This window comes from Harpegnathos saltator, unplaced genomic scaffold (assembly GCF_003227715.2).
Source record: "Harpegnathos saltator strain DR-91 unplaced genomic scaffold, Hsal_v8.6 scaffold119, whole genome shotgun sequence".
In the NCBI taxonomy this organism is placed as follows: domain Eukaryota; kingdom Metazoa; phylum Arthropoda; class Insecta; order Hymenoptera; family Formicidae; genus Harpegnathos; species Harpegnathos saltator.
The window spans coordinates 4,864-27,052 of record NW_020229894.1 but is presented as its reverse complement, the minus strand read 5'-3'; the positions used below and the strand labels follow the sequence as shown (position 1 = coordinate 27,052).

At 43.4% G+C, this 22,189-nt stretch overlaps 1 protein-coding gene across 1 annotated transcript; it reads right to left on the bottom strand.

Moving 5' to 3' along the window:
- Positions 1–11,953: 11,953 nt before the first annotated feature.
- ND-49 (NADH dehydrogenase (ubiquinone) 49 kDa subunit) lies at positions 11,954–14,290 on the bottom strand. Its single transcript, XM_011138308.3, has 4 exons — positions 14,088–14,290; positions 13,527–13,957; positions 12,801–13,272; positions 11,954–12,611 (listed from the first exon to the last, which is right to left on the bottom strand). Exons 1-4 carry the CDS (start codon positions 14,234–14,236, stop codon positions 12,206–12,208), a joined length of 1,458 nt encoding a protein of 485 aa, XP_011136610.1. The 5' UTR covers positions 14,237–14,290; the 3' UTR covers positions 11,954–12,205.
- Between the last annotated feature and the right edge of the window lie 7,899 nt (positions 14,291–22,189).

Below are 22,189 nucleotides of genomic sequence, written 5' to 3'. Positions count from 1 at the left end.
TCCTCTGCCTAGCACATCGACGCGATCGACGCAATCGCCTCTTACCTAGGAACGTGGCCGGCCGGCTCGATCGAGGACATAAATGTGGGTCAGCTCGGAAAACCACGCGAGTTTTTACGGCGCTTCCCTCCTTCCCTCCGCCCTGCCTCCGCCCTCCGATGCTGCTCCGCTCGCGAAGCTCCGCCGCATTATCGCATCTAGAGCTCCCACTGTGATTTGTATCAACGATAATTGTTACTCATGTGGCAATCGGCTGAGTATGCTTGAGGAACCGTTACGTTTGACCGAATTTCACACATATGCGATATTTCAGTCCGTCATATCCGGGCGGACGCGCGAGAAGAAGCGGATGGCGCGGAATCTCGCTCGAATTCGCTGACGCGTATCGGAAAATTCACGAGCGACGGTTGTTCGGACTCGCAATCTCATCGAAGTCCCAAGTGTCCTCGCATTATGACCGAGTCGTATGATTCGCATAACTCATCTCATAAAGCACGCCGAGAGGATCGCGCGCATGGCATGCGCGTGCGGAGGAGGATCCGCGAGTCCGCCTTTGAAACGGTCGAACTTGAAAGGCGGAATTATATTCTAACGACGTGAGCCGTGAGAGAGAGAGAGAGAGAGAGAGAGAGAGAGAGAGAAAGAGAGAGAGAGAGAGAGAGAGAGAGAGACCACCGCTGTCAACGATGGATCCGTCCGCTGATTGAGGGAGAAAACGAGATTGTAAAGAATGAGAAACGTTTGTACGACGGCTATGATAACGTATGTATTTACACAAATCTCAATCCCTCTCTTTAAATAGAATAAGCAATTACGCGTGTATTTCTTTTTCTCTTTTAACAGGATATCACAGTTTTCCAGGAAAATATACATTATCTTAGTTAAAAACAACTTCTTCTCGGTCTTAACGATATGTATAATGCATATCCTCGTAAAGAAGAAGGAACGATTGCATCCAAAATTTTGCGACGCCTCTTATTCGCCAGAACTTCTTTCCGTTCAAATTTGTGATTGACTATCATGTGAGGGCCTCTCTCTTAATAATTAAAAAAATTTACATTGTTATACCATGAATGGTACAAATAAATGTACTAAATTTAATATCATCTTAATAATCTATCTGCATTTATGCAATTATGTAATTTACTCAAATTACATGTGTAAAGAGAGAGAGAGAGAGAGAGAGAGAGAGAGGGAGAGAGAGAGAGAAAGAGAGAGAGAGAGAGAGAGAGAGAGAAATATGTTGTATATAATTTGATATTTTAGGCTCTGGCGATATAGAGAAACGCTTGATCTGACTTTTAATTTAACGCCGTGTCCTTCATGGATTTATCGTCCCTTTTCCTGACGAAATGAACTGGAATGTTTGCGAAATGGAAATAAATTCATGAAGGACGCAACCTCAATCCGGAAGCCACACAAGTATAATGAGGAGAGTTTGAAATTTATGATATTTTGCCAGACAGGATATATGACTAATTTAGTCGTTTCGGTATCTATGATACAAACCTCCTATTGTTTGAGACAGATGTTTGTCGAATCAAATATTGCGACATGTAACAGATCAAGGAAAAGATCATTCTACTATATCAAGAGAAGCGATTGCTCAATTTTTTTCGTTCGTGACTAATGGTTATCTTCAACAAAGAATATTTTCTTGATAATAATAACTCGAAATATACTCATTACATGAATTTTAGAAAAGTCATCATATGCTCAAAGAAAAATTTCTTACGTTTATTTACGTCTTTTCTCTTTTTCATTTTCTTACATTAAAAATTTGCTCCTTAAAAATATAAAACTTATAATACTCCGTACATCAAAGCAAATATTTTAAATTTAATATTCACGTTTCAAGTTTTAATTTAACATTTATGTTCTAATTTAATACTTCTGGATGAAGTACTAAACTTACTACTAGAATTCTGAATATTGAATAAATCTGACGCATTTATGAGAGATTCGCGGATATATAAATCTATAAAATACTTGAAACATTTGTTTGAATGTGCTTGAATGTATTTATACGGATTCACGCGGCTCGTTTCAGTCAAAGCAGCCGGCGTAATCAAAATTTTTCACATATATACACGAGACAAAGGAGATTCCGATGAATCATATAACAGAACGATACGATTGTTATAACATTTTATTATCGCGATTAACGTCGGATCTCGGATAAACCGGCACGTATCCGAAGGTTTCGAGAAAACATTTGCGTAGCTGCTCATCGCCAAGCAAAAACGATTTGCGCAAAATCGTGCGATTCTCGTTCCTGTATTTTTTTCTTTTTAATAAATAGAGACTACAATCAGGATGTCGGCAGAGCACGTTACGCAATGTACGTTCAGCGCGACGCGCGGAAAAAATGGCGTAAGAAAAGAGAAAAAAGCCATCAAATCTGTTTGGATTACATCAATTATATTACCTTGTCATAATTTATCAAAAGTCGCAATATAGTTGGTTTCGTAATACTAAAAATTTCGAGGTATTGTTCGAATAAAATATCAAGGTTACCACTCACTTCCACTGCTATCGTCCAGCAAAAGCAAGGGCATCACGCGTGGCGATTGGCTTGTAATTGAGATCGGCAATTGTTTCCGACGATAAAAAGAAAGGCTTTTCACTATTAGCCTATAGGAACACACACAACTAGGACACGGCCAGCGCACGATATGTGAAACTTCGACGTTAATCGGCGCGTTCGATGTTCAAGCGCGGGACTGAAATTGCGCGCGTCTGTGCATATTTGGACTCGGACTCTTCAGCAATAAAATTATCCTGAACCATATTGATAAGAAAACGGTAAAAAAAACACACACAACGTACGTAAAATAACCTTCACGTGCGCATGAGTATCTCGATTTTACGTAAGTGCAATTTTACATAAAAACTGCGTGATATAATGATTTTTAATTTTTATATTTATCTTTTTATGCTCATATGCTCGGTTCTCTAGTTCTCTCTCCCCTTTCTTTCTCTCTCTCTCTCTCTCTCTCTCTCTCTCTCTCTCTCTTCCTCTCATGTTCCTTACAGCCGAATGTTATGCGAAAGACTAATTTTTTTTTAACATTTAGCGAGAGATAAAATATCTAAAAGATAAAAGAATATTTATTTGATGAATATCCTCTATTATTTTTTTGCTACTTCTCAATATAAAGTCCGCAATTTATGCAGAAATGTACGCAGCCTTATATTCCAAGCATTAATCAGTCACAAATTATCTTTAATTATTCATAATTTCGTAATAAATAAAGAGGGAGACGGCTAGAACGTTTATCAAGTTCATCAGAGCCACGTCCTTGACGGTATATGTCAAGGTCACCGGAATCGGTAAGGTCGCCGCTAATATCAATATTCACCCGACTGTTTTTCTTTATTATTTCACTCGCCTTATTGCAGCCCAGAGAGACCAATTTAAACAAATGATTCGGACGATCTCCATTGACACGTCCATGAACCGATAATGAGAGACAGAGAGGACGAAAGAAATAATGACAACGAGTCTCTGTGAAAACACATATTTCCGCGGAGTACAAACTAGGAAAATACACTTGTTCGTTATAACAAACAGCGGGAGGTCTGAAAGGGTTAATACCCCGTTGTTGAACGTCACAATCGGCCGTGCTGTAATTTACGGGACGAAACGCGCAACCAAGTTGACGACGTCGCAAATCTTTCGCAAACGCGAAACAGCCTCCGCCACCCTCCCGCCGCCCCATCCTGTGCGTTACGCGATGCGGCCGCGTTACGACCGCGACGAGGCATTATCATATCATACCAAACGCTGAGGTGGAATAGTTAATTGCCGCTAATTAGCATACAACCTCTAACCGGCCGTGATTGTAGAATTCGTGTCATTAGGAGATACATAGGCGTTCATAATCGCGCGACTATTACCGCGCGCGACGCATTTCAAGAAGCCTCTTTTTTTTATGCGATTGCGTATAATGCGACCGTGAAGCGGCGCGATCGATCAACTAACGATAATTTGTAATTTCTCCATTGTGCTATACGGAAATCGCGCGAACTCATCATAGCGAAGTGTTACACAAGTTGTCGCGGAAAAAAAATAACCTTCCTCAGAGGACGCGTGTGTGACGCGCGGAAAAATTGCCTTCCTCTGCTCTTCACAAGATTTTCGCGCTATTTCGCCCGACAACTCCGATCGCATTTCGATACAGTTCCGAGCTTTATAATCAGACCTTGCGAAAAGCATTACAAGCTCGCGCGTTACAAACAAGCGTGTGTGGCTGGAAATCTCTGCGCATTTCTACCGCACGCGGGAAAGCGTGTAATTGACTGGAGCTTTTCTTTCACGTTTTTTGTCGGCGTAAATCGCGTCGTTTAAACGTGCCGAGTAACATGATTGAAGACGGCAAAAGACGCGTGAAAAAGCTTTAGTCAATTATTTGCTGCTGCAAACGTGTAAAAATAGCTCACTCGAACTTGCAGCGTTGTCACAGAAACGAAACGAACTTGAAAATCGCGGCGAGCCGACTGCTGGAACGCGATCGATGGACTCTCTCCCTCTGTTTCTCTCTCTCTCTCTCTCTCTCTCTCTCTCTCTCTCTCTCTCTATATATATATATATATATATATATATAACGTTCTCGCAATAATGCGCATTCTCGTCTCTCCATGGCAATTCGATCGATCGCGCGGACGTCGCCGGCAGAATGTCAAGCAGGATCGTACCGTGACGACCGCGACGGCGAACACGCAACTTCCGCGTGCGGCTCACGGTTATCAAGGCGGCATTAGAATTACTCCACTTACTTTTATTTACAGAAGCTCCGTACATCGTACGCCGTGGCAGCGGAAGCGAGGCGAATAGACAGGGCGTCAGTGCGTGTAATTGTTCGCCGTCCCTGGAATTACACGAATGGCCAAACTGCGCCGAGATCAAGCCGGCGAAAGCGACTCCGGGACTCCGTCGGCCGCGTGCGCGTTTCTATTTTTCTCGCCGACGGTGCGCAGCCTGCAATTTCCCGCCGCGGATCCCGCTCTGCTGAAACACGCGGCACAAGAGATGTCAGTTAATAAGCTCGTTAATAAGATTCCACGCGGGCAATCGCGCATTGCGATCGTGCGATTGTCGCCCCGTCCGCTATTCACACGCTTGTTCCTCGATAGAATCGAGAGTAGAACCGGCGGTGCACCGAATTCGGCGCTCTCTCAGAGAGGCAAATTAATCTCGTTAAAATCATAGTTGTTGGATCGTTCGGATTTGTGGGGGATTTGTAGAAACTTTTGCAACGAGTCAAAAATCGATAGCATTTCATGCTTGGGCGTAGCTTCACTCAATAATGCTTTATAATAATTTAATAATTTTTATAGTAATTATAATAATTTAATAATTTTCAATCTCAATTATATACTACTATTATAATGACTAATATACACAACTGACAAAGGTGTAGTTGAGAGATTTGATTATTTCTAGTTTTCGACAATCAGACGAGAAATATCGACACGGAACGATCGGGATGACAAGTTTCTGAAAAAGTGCATTGTGCAAGAGCGAGGATGTTTGCTTATTCCTGTCAGTTTTGCTCAACGTCTTTCAAAACATAAAAAACATATAAAGTAATCGTTATATAAAAGAGAATTCGAGTAATTTTTACGAGAAATTACAAAACGGTTGTTTCGGCCGTTTTGGTAGTTCTGATGTTAAATAACGACACGATGTTATTTTGTCGTTAGATTTGTCTTTTCACTGTTTTTCTTACCATACAGCTTGCAGATTATTAGCAGCTTTGCTGTATATCACTCGTCGTTTACTGCGTGTTGTGAAAGTCGTTCGATTGAAGTTATCGCCGCACGGGCCGCTTTGAACAGAGCACAACCTGCGGTAAGTCACAATGACTTACCGAAAATATTAACAAACAAAAAGCACGTCAGACGCGCGACAACCATGGAGGTGAACGACACGCTTATTTGTACGATCGTGCCCTGCATTGCAGTTACACGACCTCGCTATCGGCCAGCTTTCATCGGTGACGTAAGCTCCTCGGAGTAAGCATGCTCTGAGGAAAAAACTCTCACCTCGTCGGCGCGAATATTTAATCCGGCGCAAGGCAACAATCGCGAAATAAATAAATAGATGATTGAAGTGACAGAAAATGAGACAAAGAGAAAGAGAGAGAGAGAGAGAGAGAGATACACTGCAAACCCGAGTGTGTTATTTTGACGCGTATAAGCTGAAGCTTTCTTTACGCGTATCTTGTCGTTTTAAATCACGTCGTTTAACGCGTTTAAGTGATATCGAAATGCATCAAATGACGTGATTTCAGACGACAAGAAACGCGTGAAGAAAACTTCAGCTTATACGTGTCAAAATAACACACTCGGGTTTGCAGTGTAGAGAGAGAGAGAGAGAGAGAGAGAGAGAGAGAGAGAGAAAGAGAGAGAGAGAGAGAGAGAGAGAGAGAGAGAGAGAGAGAGAGAGAGAGAGAGAGAGAGAGAGAGGGAGAGAGAGAGAGAGGGAGAATATTCTTGTTGTACTAATTGAATCGGAATTTCAAATCTACCAGTGATTTGTATAACGCAATCGCAATAAATTGCTAATAACAATGACATTAGCAAGAATATTCTCAAACGTAGATAACAAGTTTAAATGCTTGATAATACTTATTATTAATAAAAAAGAATTAATAAGAAAAAAAGTATCATGCACAAGTTTCACAGTTTTCCAAAACAGTTCGAATCGAAAGCAGTCGAACATCAAACAAAGTCCAACTGTGCGTTTTATGACATTGCTTGACACACAGGACTTGGAACTGTCCTGTCAAATCGAATGGCTTTCAAATCGATCGGTTCTTCTTTTGAGCCTACTAAGGCAGTAGCTGTTTGCAGCATTAGAGAAGAGCCAAGATCGATGCGATTTGTCAGTGAAAAGTGAACAACTTTATATAATTAAACGTTCATGGGATTTTCGTGTGTAAATTCCTGTTGCGTGATTTATTACATCATTAATACATTTCAAGAGTATTCTTTCGCAAATCAAGAGAAATGTTCATGATAAGTCTTGTGATTAACCAAAATTTGCTAGCGGAAACGCGCTAGCACGAAATTAAACCGTCAAGAAATTCCGGCGGAGGAAAAATCGCGTACGTTCGCCTTGACTTGAATCTGCCGAAAGACCAGAACTTAAACATCGACTTTCACGATTCGATTTCGTTCGGTCCACTTACTTCATACCGCTCGAAATCGTTCGAGTCACCCGTTCTGTGCGACGTCTCGATCGTTTCCACGGTTCAAATGAACTTTCGTTCTCGACATCGAGTTTCGGCCGCGAGCTTACGTTCCGTTCCGCTCCGGCGGCATTTTTCGTCGATTCGGATTTTATCGTGCGATTAAAACGCTCGCACGCGCGCTGATTACTTTCCTCTGTTTTGTTCTTAACCGCAGAAAGTGTCACAAAAAAGCAAAAAAATAAAAGAGAGAGAGAGGGGGGAAAGAATTGCGCGCGCAAACAACCGAGCCGAGAGACGCGCGAGGTGAAAATCTCGTTCGATAATTAACGCGCTTTTGCAAAGCAACACAAAGCACGTCTCGCCGAGCCTAGTTCTCAGGAGCTAAACGCTCTCTGGAAAGTGACGCGTGTGGAATCGTATTATACGAATAGAGGAGAGATCTCCCGAAGAAAACGCGCGGCGTGTCGAGACACGCGGAACGAGTTGCGGCGAGTGACGATATTTTCGTAGACCCGTCTCTCGCGAGCGGCGGCGGCAACGATCTGCATTCTAGATCTCTGCATCCGATCGACACACTTAAATATTCATGTCGCATCGACGAGGCATCGACGATATCCGAGCAGACTCGCCGAGCTGATCAAGGACGGAATAAACACGCGCCATTATTAGATACATACAATATGCGCCGGATCAGATGATCGCCAAGATCATTGATTAACGACTTAATGATCGCAATTACGGCACGTAAATAATTGCAGAAACAAGTACATCGTATCGCTTAGTCACGTCATATAATCGGAGAAAAACGCGTCCGATCGATTATTCAAATCGTGTACGTTTGTTTGCGAAACGGTCCGAAGAGCGAGGTTAAAAATTTGACGACACTCGAGAATTTTTGAAATGAAGGGTCCGGAGAGCGGAAACGGAACAACTGGATATGTAATTTGCGAAAATAATATTTCAAACAATATACCGAGGGGTAGTTAATAAACATCATTTTTAGCATCAGTTGGATAGTGAAACCTAGACCGTCTAACTGAAATCTCGACGAAACGAAGAAAACTGAAAAGTAGTTTGCGAAAATATATTTTTTAAAGAATATATTGACAGATGCATAAAAATATATGACAATTCAGAGTTTTAGTATTAGCTAGATAGCTGGACATCGACGGTAAAACGATCTGGGCCGTCCAGCTAAAATCTCGAAACGTCCAGCGAACCAAATTGAATATTTTTTTTTCGATGAAGTTTGGAAAGCAGCCGAAGCAGTTCGACGAGAGAACTCGTTTTCGATTGATTGATATAGGTTAGGATTTAACTTTTGCAGATGTATACAAAGCAAATACTCTCGTCAGATCACCAACTTCAAAACAGCGAGACAAAAATATATGTTCCATCCATTTCAAAAACAAGTATGTATATATAATTATATACATATATAAATATCGATATATATACTACATAGTACATATCGAGTTTCAAAACAATTTAAGCACTTTGCTCGATGCGATTCCGGACTAGCCTTGAGACGACTAACTTTTCCAGCAATTCGTGAGAAACAAATTCTCTCAACAGATCATCGATTCGCTTTCCGAACAATATCGGGGATCAAAATGCTCCTCAAACCATCTTGAAACTCAGGATACGCCACATAAATTTGCGAACGGTTCGCGCGTGGCAACCAGGGAAGGGTAGGGAGGTGGCAGCGCACGGAACAAGTGCATCGTTATTTTAATCGAATAATTGCGCGTAGTTAGGCGCCGACGATGCGTTGGAATTCAACACATCACGGCGCTGCAGGTAACGTTGCGCATCCCGCAACGATGTGATATGCGTTCTTAACGAACTCCAATACATTGTCGACGCTAACTACACCCAATTAGAACGAAGGTCGATTGCTAAAATTATTACCTTAATGTCATGCCTAATCGATCTCCGCAGACGTCGACGAGGCGGTGATCTCTTCGCCTCGGCTTCGTTTCCTGGCGGATTATCCTTGACACTCTTCCTGATCGGACGAAAAAACGTGCTGATGGCACACATCGCATGGACATATTGTCCAAAATGCAGCACTGACATCACCCTGCACCCTCACTTGCATCCCTTCGCCGAAGCAACTAACCGTTGTTTTGAATATCGAGTCAGGCAAAAAGTTCGCCGCGACTTCGACAGATGGCGTTACGCGGCGGCGATGCAGCGCGAACGTTGGCAAAGGATTATCGTAATGACGATCGGACGCCGAAAGTATTCAAATAACATTGTGCATCACTATTAATATCACGGCATTTTCTTAGATCTATCTGTGTATTCTATAGTTATATATTTATTGTAACTAAATATTTTAAATGAATTGTAAATAAATATTCTTTCTAATATTAATAACGGCACCGGCCGCTGTCCCTGGCTTTTCGTGTCACAACTTCTGTGCGTCCCAGCTTGCGAATTTGGACTTTCGGAATAAAGCGTGTCTCCGCGCAAACTTTCGCCTCGTCGTTAACTAGACGTCTCCCCGCAAAACATCCGGCCGAAATACTCTCATGTCGACGCGGTGTTGCGCGACATTACGAAATTTTATGTGTCGTGTCTTCCACGTCCTGAGTCGCTCGAAAAATCAGCGTCGCGATTATATCCTCGGATCGCCGCATCACACCGACGCGCATACGTTACAATGTTCGGTTTTCACCGGCGAAAGGAACGGAGAAAGCGCCGCCGGCGCTTTAACTCCTCGTCGTGCTTGACAGGAGGACACGGTAATTAGATGAAGTATAATTTCCTGCGATCGCGCAGCGGATCCGTTCGTCTTCGTCACGACGACCGGCGAAGTCGCCGAATCGCGCACGCGAAGGAGAAAGAGCATCAGACGGACGGCCGCATAGCGAAATTACGTGTGACGATCAACGACTTTGAAGTTGTCTTTAAGATGATCATTTTTTTTAATGATTTTTCACCGTTATTTTATCATTTTTTTTTCCAACGTGCATAAACTGCAAAGACCTCACGAAGCGACCAATCGCCGTGTTTCCGTCGGTTCCCCTCGGTGAAGCGAAACACTCCAATGCGGATGACGTACGAGTGAATTTAATGAAATGGAATGACGTCATCATGGAGGTCGACCGGTACCTTACACGCGCCTTGTCAGTTTCCTTCGGACGGACTTCAGGTGGGTCTACCACGAGTGCTCTCTGCGAGCACTCCGAGATGTGAGATCAAAAAGGTGAAGGTTGATTAAAAAAAATCGCCTCAGAGACGACTTCGAAGTCGTTCCTCCGAAGTTGTTGATCGTCAAGCGTAACTTCGCCTGAGGCCATCCGCCTGATAAATCGCGACTGTGTATAATTTCGGTATTTCTAAAGACTTACCGAAAAGGAAACTGGACACGGCCTACGAGATTATTAATACAGCAAAAGGATAAATCGATCGTTTAAATACCGAATATACATACAATCGTATTGGGCATGTCAAAACGAAAGGTCAAGTTCACGCGCGGCTCGAGCCAACGAGTTATTCACGTTGTTCCGCGCGCGTCCCGCAAAACCGAGACCCGAGAGAACACGTGCGGACGCACACGAAATATCTGAATTACAAATTATCGGAGAAAAACAGAGAGATGGCACGATAATGCGAAGAGAGAAAATGTATTCCCAGTTGACGAGAATGCAAAAACCTCATCTCCTCTGATCGGATGCAGGAAAACGGATAATTATGTTGGATTATTACAGATAAGAACGCAGGATCACTGGAGATAAGGGGAACGATAAATGAGCGACGAGGAAAATCAGCGAGTTTCTTCGCGTTTCGAAATTACCGTCCCCCCTCATGAAGGGGGATGAGGAGTTTAGCGTGGATTCAGTCGGTATCGCATTTTTCGCAATCGTTGCCGCAAAGCATGATCACGCTCGCGTACGATGGGAATAAATTAAGATATTTTGTCCGCCGGTACGGACAAAAAAGTATCACTTATTCTCCTCCCTCCCTCTCGTCCTCTCTCATCGCTGCACAGATACGCGCAATTCTGCAATCATCGCGGGCACTGCGATTTTTTTTTCTCGCAGTGCGAGATGCATTTGAAGTTTCATCACATTCGCACAGAGAGTCGCATACAATTTAAAGTTACATACGCAACTAAAAATCGTTAATTGGCGAAACACGAGATTGCGTCCGAATCAACATCGCACTTGCGACATGAAATCGCGCGCGTATTAGAGCCGTATTTAGGATGCAAAACTATGATGCGATTTATTACATTCGTCATTCGTCTTGAGAAAGATCGCGCCGCGACGCACAATTTCATAAATCGCACATCCCTCCCCCCTGCTCCTTCTCTCTCTCTCTCCCCCCCCCTCTCTCTCTCTCTCTCTGTGTCCCGTCTTGCGCAGTGAGCGAAGGTCCCGAGGACGCAATTCTCTCGCGCAGTTTGCTAATCAAATTTTTGCAGGACGCCTCGCGTGAGCTGGAATTGCGCATCCCTCTCGCTTCGTCTAGCTTGGAGAACGCAGCGCGAGATGTTACGGCTTTCTAATTGGGAGCTCAGAATAGAATGTGGAAGCGTGTGTTCTCGTTGCGCATACATATTAAACATAATTCTTGCAAGTTAACATCGACTGGTAACGATATTAGGTACCGTGACGTCAGACTAAATCGCTGAAGCGATTGAAGCGATAGAGAAAGAGTGAGTGTGTATTGTCATTATTAACGGGTGTATGTATGTGTGTATATCATTCGATGCATACAGTTAAAAACGCGCACCACAGTCGTGTCCGTCACATTTCTTTTTATTGCGACGAAGATACAATATCTGCGAATGCGCGTCGTTGAGCTCGCGTACGCATTTTATTTACAAGTATGCAATACATACATATAGAAATCTTTTTATCTGGACATACGACTATGTATGAATCCAGGAGGATCTCGAGCGATAACATCTAGTAATCATATTTACCTTGATAGAAATAAGTTTATATACTATACAGAGGTTGAAGATTGATTTTCTTAGGAGCAAATCTCTTTTATCTGTCGATCTCGCCGAACACGATGTCCAAGGTGCCGATGATGGCGACCACATCGGCGAGGAAGTGCTTGGTTCCCATGTACTGCAGGGCCGCGAGATGCGCGAAGCCCGGCGCCTTGATTTTGCACCTGTACGGCTTGCTGCTACCGTCGCTCACGAGGTAAACGCCAAACTCGCCCTTCGGCGCCTCGATGGCGGTGTACGTGGCACCCGGCGGTACCTGGAAGCCCTGCGAGTACAACTTGAAGTGGTGGATCAGCGCCTCCATGCTGGTCTTCATCTCTTCCCGCCGTGGCGGCACTATCTTGGCGTCGTCGCACCGAACTTCACCTGCGGGCATCTGATTCAGACATTGATGGATAATGCGCAGGGACTGACGCATTTCTTCCATACGGCAGAGATACCTGGAACGAACGGTACAATAAAGATTCTCTGCCGAGTGTCTTGAGCCAAATATATAAAAATGGAAAGGTTGAGTGCAAAAATTATAACGCAGCTACAGCCATAGCGTTATTATGTCATTGCTAGAAACTGAAAAAGGGCAAAATTAATTTGCACACCTGATACATAACTGTCAACTTATCTAAACTCACCTGTCGTAGCAATCGCCATTTATGCCAACCGGTACATCAAAGTCGACCAGATCGTAAGCGTCATAAGGCGCGGTTTTCCTCAAATCCCACTTTATTCCAGAGCCACGTACCATCACGCCACTGAATCCAAAATTCAGCGCGTCTTCCGCAGATACGACGCCGATGTTAGTCGTGCGTTGCTTCCAGATTCTATTTTCCGTCAGCATATCCTCCACCTCATCTAATCGCTCGGTGTATTTAGTAGCCCAGTCGTAAATGTCATCCATCAGACCCAGTGGCATATCCAAGGAGACACCGCCAGGCCTTACATACGCTGCGTGCATGCGGGCCCCACTCACACGTTCGTAAAACTCCATTAGTTTCTCACGTTCCTCAAAGAGCCAGAAGAAGGGTGTCATGGCACCGATGTCCAAAGCGTGTGTGCCAATACCCATGATATGATTCAAGATCCTCGTGATTTCCGCAAAGAGTACTGTAAATGCACAAATAAGACTTTATAATATATGAACTGTTAAATATCAATATAATTACCATATCAATATATAATATAGTAAATACATTATTTTAATCCATCCTTGATTTCTCACATAGATTGATATATCTATGAATATTATCAATAATATGAGTTCATAGATAACGCTATACAAGCTTAGAGATACACGAGAATAAACTTGATCAGTTACAGAATGTTCTGTACTCTGATCCAAACAAAAATATGACTGTTACCTCGAATGTACTTGCCCCGCAGTGGCACATCAATGTTGAGTAACTTCTCGATAGCCAAAGAGAAGCATTGCTCATTGCACATCATAGAGACATAGTCCAGACGATCAAAGTAGGGCAAAGCCTGCATGTATGTCTTATATTCGATCAGTTTCTCAGTACCACGGTGTAAGAGACCTATGTGGGGATCAGCATTGAGTACTATTTCACCGTCCAGCTCCAAGATCAGTCTCAGTACACCATGAGCAGCCGGGTGCTGCGGGCCGAAATTGATCTTAATGTTTTGTATTGTTTGTTCAGGAAACTTGTGCTTCATGAGCAAAAAATCCTTGGGCGGTGTCCAATCGATCTTCTCCGTTGTGTAGATTAACGGTTTGTTGAATTGCTCCAAGAATTTTCTGTCTGGATTCCATTGCTTAGCACCACGACGCTGTCTATAAAACATACATATTGTCAGCGAGGATGTATCGACGAATGAGTCGTATAGGGGTTATGACGAGCTTACATAATAACGCATGCAGTTACAGTAAAGTCGTACTACGTCAAACGCGAATAATTACTTACACGTCGACAATTGCGGGCACACTATTTGGCGAGAATAATCTATTAGCGCTGAGAAATCCTGCGTTTTTACGCAGGATCGACCCCCACACTCTGGTCGCCATGATGCTCACATCACGTCCGAAGCGCTCAATCGATAACAATTGGAACATAGGCTTGCCCTCCTCAGCTCAACTGTCTGCACTGGTGCAAGAAACGTGCAAAATGTTCTTTCGAACGGAAATGGCGTCGGTGCGCAGACAGTGCGATAGCAGAGAGGAAGCTGAGAGCGGCCAACACGGCGTTTTCGATGACACCGATTTTTCGCACTGAAAATGGGCGCTATCTGCATCCATTTTGAGAGGGCAACTACGATGCTACATCCACTTTTAGGTCTCGACGGTAAAACTTGCATCTGGTGGCTGTCCGTGCTACATCCACTTTCAGGCGGTTTATGTCCGTGCTACAACCATAATAGCCTACTTGACAAGCACGGTCTCGCGCATTGTTATGCATTTGTAACATGAATTAACATGTTAACATGCACAAAAAAAATAAGAATTGAGATTGCATATGATTAATATCATGAAGATTATATACGATTTATATCGATATATAAATATATGATAATAAGATAATATTTTGTGTGTACCCAAAATTATTTTTCCAAAATATTTCAGCGTTAGTATTTATTTACACTGCGGCAGGCGTTTTTTAGCACAGTTGTATCCGTGTGCATGTGTGCATTGAAAGTGTGAGTGACGTACGTGTGCATATACGTACTCACACACACACACACACACACACCCCACGTGTCATACACAACAGATAGAATCTCAGGGTATATGCTTAAACATTTTCAATTGCCGTGCGTTTCTATGTAAGAATGTAGTCGGCACACACGCAGAGAAACTGCTCCCGTCTATCCGTCTGAAGTCCCCGTTAAAGTTTTCCAACCTATATCCGTTGATATCTCCGCGTCTACTGGGAGCAGAGAGTCGTCATTTACGGCAAAATGTAGGGTTTTGAGAGGACTTTAATTTGGTGCCAGAAACAGGCCAGTATCTCTAACCGTTTAGGAGATATCGAAGGTTAAAGTTTTCCAAGCTTCCTCCTTTGATATCTCCGCTTCTACTGGGAGTAGAGAGTCGTCACTTACGGCAAAATGTAGGGTTTTGAGAGGACTTTAATTTGGTGCCAGAACCAGGCCTGTATCTCTAACCGTTTAGGAGATATCGAAGGTTAAAGTTTTCCAAGCTTTCTCCGTCGATATCTCCGCTTCTACTGGGAGTAGAGAGTCGTCACTTACGGCAAAATGTAGGGTTTTGAGAGGACTTTAATTTGGTGCCAGAACCAGGCCTGTATCTCTAACCGTTTAGGAGATATCGAAGGTTAAAGTTTTCCAAGCTTTCTCCGTTGATATCTCCGCTTCTACTGGGAGTAGAGAGTCGTCACTTACGGCAAAATGTAGGGTTTTGAGAGCACTTTAATTTGGTGCCAGAACCAGGCCTGTATCTCTAACCGTTTAGGAGATATCGAAGGTTAAAGTTTTCCAAGCTTTCTCCGTTGATATCTCCGCTTCTACTGGGAGTAGAGAGTCGTCACTTACGGCAAAATGTAGGGTTTTGAGAGCACTTTAATTTGGTGCCAGAACCAGGCCTGTATCTCTAACCGTTTAGGAGATATCGAAGGTTAAAGTTTTCTAAAATCTCTCCGTTGATACCTCCGCTTCTACTGGGAGTAGAGAATCGTCACTTACGGCAAAATGTAGGGTTTTGAGAGGACTTTAATTTGGTGCCAGAACTAGGCCTGTATCTCTAACCGTTTAGGAGATATCGAAGGTTAAAGTTTTCCAAGCTTTCTCCGTTGATATCTCCGCTTCTACTGGGAGTAGAGAGTCGTCACTTACGGCAAAATGTAGGGTTTTGAGAGCACTTTAATTTGGTGCCAGAACCAGGCCTGTATCTATAACCGTTTAGGAGATATCGAAGGTTAAAGTTTTCCAAGATTTCTCCGTTGATATCTCCGCTTCTACTGGGAGTAGAGAGTCGTCACTTACAGCAAAATGTAGGGTTTTGAGAGGACTTTAATTTGGTGCCAGAAACAGGCCTGTATCTCTAACCGTTTAGGAGATATCGAAGGTTAAAGTTTTTCAAGCTTTCTCGATTGATATCTCCGCTTCTATTGGGAGTAGAGAGTCGTCACTTACGGCAAAATGTAGGGTTTTGAGAGCACTTTAATTTGGTGCCAGAACCAGGCCTGTATCTCTAACCGTTTAGGAGATATCGAAGGTTAAAGTTTTCCAAGCTTTCTCCGTCGATATCTCCGCTTCTACTGGGAGTAGAGAGTCGTCACTTACGGCAAAATGTAGGGTTTTGAGAGGACTTTAATTTGGTGCCAGAACCAGGCCTGTATCTCTAACCGTTTAGGAGATATCGAAGGTTAAAGTTTTCCAACCTTTCTCCGTCGATATCTCCGCTTCTACTGGGAGTAGAGAGTCGTCCATGTAGTGCAAAATGTAGGGTTTTGAAAGGGCCTTAATTTGGTACCTGTCCGAAGCCTGTATCTCTAACCGTTTAGGAGATATCGAAGGTTAAAGTTTTCCAACCTTTCTCCGTCGATATCCAGCCTTCATCCGTCGATATCTCCGCTTCTACTGGGAGTAGAGGTTCGTCCATGTAGTCCAAAATGTAGGGTTTTGAAAGGGCTTTAATTTGATACCTGTCCGAAGCCTGTATCTCTAACGGTTTAGGAGATATCGAAGGTTAAAGATTTCCAACCTTTCTCCGTCGATATCCAGTCTTCATCCGTCGATATCTCCGCTTCTACTGGGAGTAGAGAGTCGTCCATGTAGTCCAAAATGTAGGGTTTTGAAAGGGCTTTAATTTGGTACCTGTCCGAAGCCTGTATCTCTAACCGTTTAGGAGATATCGAAGGTTAAAGATTTCCAACCTTTCTCCGTCGATATCTCCGCTTCTACTGGGAGTAGAGAGTCGTCCATGTAGTGCAAAATGTAGGGTTTTGAAAGGGCTTTAATTTGGTACCTGTCCGCAGCCTGTATCTCTAACCGTTTAGGAGAAATCGAAGGTTAAAGTTTTCCAACCTTTCTCCGTCGATATCCAGTCTTCATCCGTCGATATCTCCGCTTCTACTGGGAGTAGAGAGTCGTTCATGTAGTCCAAAATGTAGGGTTTTGTAAGGGCTTTAATTTGGTACCTGTCCGAAGCCTGTATCTCTAACCGTTTAGGAGATATCGAAGGTTAAAGTTTTCCAACCTTTCTCCGTCGATATCTCCGCTTCTACTGGGAGTAGAGAGTCGTCCATGTAGTGCAAAATGTAGGGTTTTGAAAGGGCTTTAATTTGGTACCTGTCCGAAGCCTGTATCTCTAACCGTTTAGGAGATATCGAAGGTTAAAGTTTTCCAACCTTTCTCCGTCGATATCCATCCTTCATCCGTCGATATCTCCGCTTCTACTGGGAGTAGAGGCTCGTCCATGTAGTCCAAAATGTCGGGTTTTGAAAGGGCTTTAATTTGGTACCTGTCCGAAGCCTGTATCTCTAACCGTTTAGGAGATATCGAAGGTTAAAGTTTTCCAACCTTTCTCCGTTGATATCTCCGCTTCTACTGGGAGTAGAGAGTCGTCCATGTAGTGCAAAATGTAGGGTTTTGAAAGGGCTTTAATTTGGTACCTGTCCGAAGCCTGTATCTCTAACCGTTTAGGAGATATCGAAGGTTAAAGTTTTCCAACCTTTCTCCGTCGATATCCAGCCTTCATTCGTCGATATCTCCGCTTCTATTGGGAGTAGAGGGTCGTCCATGTAGTCCAAAATGTAGGGTTTTGAAAGGGCTTTAATTTGGTACCTGTCCGAAGCCTGTATCTCTAACCGTTTAGGAGATATCGAAGGTTAAAGTTTTCTAACCTTTCTCCGTCGATATCCAGCCTTCATCCGTCGATATCTCCGCTTCTATTGGGAGTAGAGGGTCGTCATTGTATTCCAAAATGTAGGGTTTTGAAAGGGCTTTAATTTGGTACCTGTCCGAAGCCTGTATCTCTAACCGTTTAGGAGATATCGAAGGTTAAAGTTTTCTAACCTTTCTCCGTCGATATCCAGCCTTCATCCGTCGATATCTCCGCTTCTATTGGGAGTAGAGGGTCGTCATTGTAGTCCAAAATGTAGGGTTTTGAAAGGGCTTTAATTTGGTACCTGTCCGAAGCCTGTATCTCTAACCGTTTAGGAGATATCGAAGGTTAAAGTTTTCTAACCTTTCTCCGTCGATATCCAGCCCTTCATCCGTCGATATCTCCGCTTCTATTGGGAGTAGAGGGTCGTCATTGTAGTCCAAAATGTAAGGTTTTGAAAGGGCTTTAATTTGGTACCTGTCCGAAGCCTTTATCTCTAACCGTTTAGGAGATATCGAAGGTTAAAGTTTTCCAACCTTTCTCCGTCGATATCTCCGCTTCTACTGGGAGTAGAGAGTCGTCCATGTAGTGCAAAATGTAGGGTTTTGAAAGGGCTTTAATTTGGTACCTGTTCGAAGCCTGTATCTCTAACCGTTTAGGAGATATCGAAGGTTAAAGTTTTCCAACCTTTCTCCGTCGATATCCATCCTTCATCCGTCGATATCTCCGCTTCTACTGGGAGTAGAGGGTCGTCCATGTAGTCCAAAATGTAGGGTTTTGAAAGGGCTTTAATTTGGTACCTGTCCGAAGCCTGTATCTCTAACCGTTTAGGAGATATCGAAGGTTAAAGTTTTCCAACCTTTCTCCGTCGATATCTCCGCTTCTACTGGGAGTAGAGAGTCGTCCATGTAGTGCAAAATGTAGGGTTTTGAAAGGGCTTTAATTTGGTACCTGTCCGAAGCCTGTATCTCTAACCGTTTAGGAGATATCGAAGGTTAAAGTTTTCCAACCTTTCTCCGTCGATATCCAGTCTTCATCCGTCGATATCTCCGCTTCTACTGGGAGTAGAGAGTCGTTCATGTAGTCCAAAATGTAGGGTTTTGAAAGGGCTTTAATTTGGTACCTGTCCCGAAGCCTGTATCTCTAACCGTTTAGGAGATATCGAAGGTTAAAGTTTTCCCAACCTTTCTCCGTCGATATCCAGCCTTCATCCGTCGATATCTCCGCTTCTACTGGGAGTAGAGAGTCGTCCATGTAGTGCAAAATGTAGGGTTTTGAAAGGGCTTTAATTTGGTACCTGTCCGAAGCCTGTATATCTAACCGTTTAGGAGATATCGAAGGTTAAAGTTTTCCAACCTTTCTCCGTCGATATCCAGTCTTCATCCGTCGATATCTCCGCTTCTACTGGGAGTAGAGAGTCGTCCATGTAGTCCAAAATGTAGGGTTTTGAAAGGGCTTTAATTTGGTACCTGTCCGAAGCCTGTATCTCTAACCGTTTAGGAGATATCGAAGGTTAAAGTTTTCCAACCTTTCTCCGTCGATATCCAGCCTTCATCCGTCGATATCTCCGCTTCTACTGGGAGTAGAGAGTCGTCCATGTAGTCCAAAATGTAGGGTTTTGAAAGGGCTTTAATTTGGTACCTGTCCGAAGCCTGTATCTCTAACCGTTTAGGAGATATCGAAGGTTAAAGTTTTCAAACCTTTCTCCGTCGATATCCAACCTTCATCCGTCGATATCTCCGCTTCTACTGGGAGTAGAGAGTCGTCCATGTAGTCCAAAATGTAGGGTTTTGAAAGGGCTTTAATTTGGTACCTGTCCGAAGCCTGTATCTCTAACCGTTTAGGAGATATCGAAGTTTAAAGTTTTCCAACCTTTCTCCGACGATATCTCCGCTTCTACTGGGAGTAGAGAGTCGTCCATGTAGTCCAAAATGTAGGGTTTTGAAAGGGCTTTAATTTGGTACCTGTCCGAAGCCTGTATCTCTAACCGTTTAGGAGATATCGAAGGTTAAAGTTTTCCAACCTTTCTCCGTCGATATCCCAGTCTTCATCCGTCGATATCTCCGCTTCTACTGGGAGTAGAGAGTCGTCCATGTAGTCCAAAATGTAGGGTTTTTGAAAGGGCTTTAATTTGGTACCTGTCCGAAGCCTGTATCTCTAACCGTTTGGGAGATATCGAAGGTTAAAGTTTTCCAACCTTTCTCCGTCGATATCCATCCTTCATCCGTCGATATCTCCGCTTCTACTGGGAATAGAGAGTCGTCCATGTAGTGCAAAATGTAGGGTTTTGAAAGGGCTTTAATTTGGTACATGTCCGAAGCCTGTATCTCTACCCGTTTACCCTCTAACCGTTTAGGAGATATCGAAGGTTAAAGTTTTCCAACCTTTCTCCGTCGATATCTCCGCTTCTACTGGGAGTAGAGAGTCGTACATGTAGTGCAAAATGTAGGGTTTTGAAAGGGCTTTAATTTGGTACCTGTCCGAAGCCTGTATCTCTAACCGTTTAGGAGATATCGAAGGTTAAAGTTTTCCAACCTTTCTCCGTCGATATCTCCGCTTCTACTGGGAGTAGAGAGTCGTCCATGTAGTGCAAAATGTAGGGTTTGAAAGGGCTTTAATTTGGTACCTGTCCGAAGCCTGTATCTCTAACCGTTTAGGAGATATCGAAGGTTAAAGTTTTCCAAACCTTTCTCCGTCGATATCTCCGCTTCTACTGGGAGTAGAGAGTCGTCCATGTAGTGCAAAATGTAGGGTTTTGAAAGGGCTTTAATTTGGTACCTGTCCGAAGCCTGTATCTCTAACCGTTTAGGAGATATCGAAGGTTAAAGTTTTCCAACCTTTCTCCGTCGATATCTCCGCTTCTACTGGGAGTAGAGAGTCGTCCATGTAGTCCAAAATGTAGGGTTTTGAAAGGGCTTTAATTTGGTACCTGTCCGAAGCCTGTATCTCTAACCGTTTAGGAGATATCGAAGGTTAAAGTTTTCTAACCTTTCTCCGTCGATATCCAGCCTTCATCCGTCGATATCTCCGCTTCTATTGGGAGTAGAGGGTCGTCATTGTAGTCCAAAATGTAGGGTTTTGAAAGGGCTTTAATTTGGTACCTGTCCGAAGCCTGTATCTCTAACCGTTTAGGAGATATCGAAGGTTAAAGTTTTCTAACCTTTCTCCGTCGATATCCAGCCTTCATCCGTCGATATCTCCGCTTCTATTGGGAGTAGAGGGTCGTCATTGTAGTCCAAAATGTAGGGTTTTGAAAGGGCTTTAATTTGGTACCTGTCCGAAGCCTGTATCTCTAACCGTTTAGGAGATATCGAAGGTTAAAGTTTTCTAACCTTTCTCCGTCGATATCCAGCCTTCATCCGTCGATATCTCCGCTTCTATTGGGAGTAGAGGTCGTCATGTAGTCCAAAATGTAGGGTTTTGAAAGGGCTTTAATTTGGTACCTGTCCGAAGCCTGTATCTCTAACCGTTTAGGAGATATCGAAGGTTAAAGTTTTCTAACCTTTCTCCGTCGATATCCAGCCTTCATCCGTCGATATCTCCGCTTCTATTGGGAGTAGAGGGTCGTCATTGTAGTCCAAAATGTAGGGTTTTGAAAGGGCTTTAATTTGGTACCTGTCCGAAGCCTGTATCTCTAACCGTTTAGGAGATATCGAAGGTTAAAGTTTTCTAACCTTTCTCCGTCGATATCCAGCCTTCATCCGTCGATATCTCCGCTTCTATGGGAGTAGAGGGTCGTCATTGTAGTCCAAAATGTAGGGTTTTGAAAGGGCTTTAATTTGGTACCTGTCCGAAGCCTGTATCTCTAACCGTTTAGGAGATATCGAAGGTTAAAGTTTTCTAACCTTTCTCCGTCGATATCCAGCCTTCATCCGTCGATATCTCCGCTTCTATTGGGAGTAGAGGGTCGTCATGTAGTCCAAAATGTAGGGTTTTGAAAGGGCTTTAATTTGGTACCTGTCCGAAGCCTGTATCTCTAACCGTTTAGGAGATATCGAAGGTTAAAGTTTTCTAACCTTTCTCCGTCGATATCCAGCCTTCATCCGTCGATATCTCCGCTTCTATTGGGAGTAGAGGGTCGTCCATGTAGTCCAAAATGTAGGGTTTTGAAAGGGCTTTAATTTGGTACCTGTCCGAAGCCTGTATCTCTAACCGTTTAGGAGATATCGAAGGTTAAAGTTTTCTAACCTTTCTCCGTCGATATCCAGCCTTCATCCGTCGATA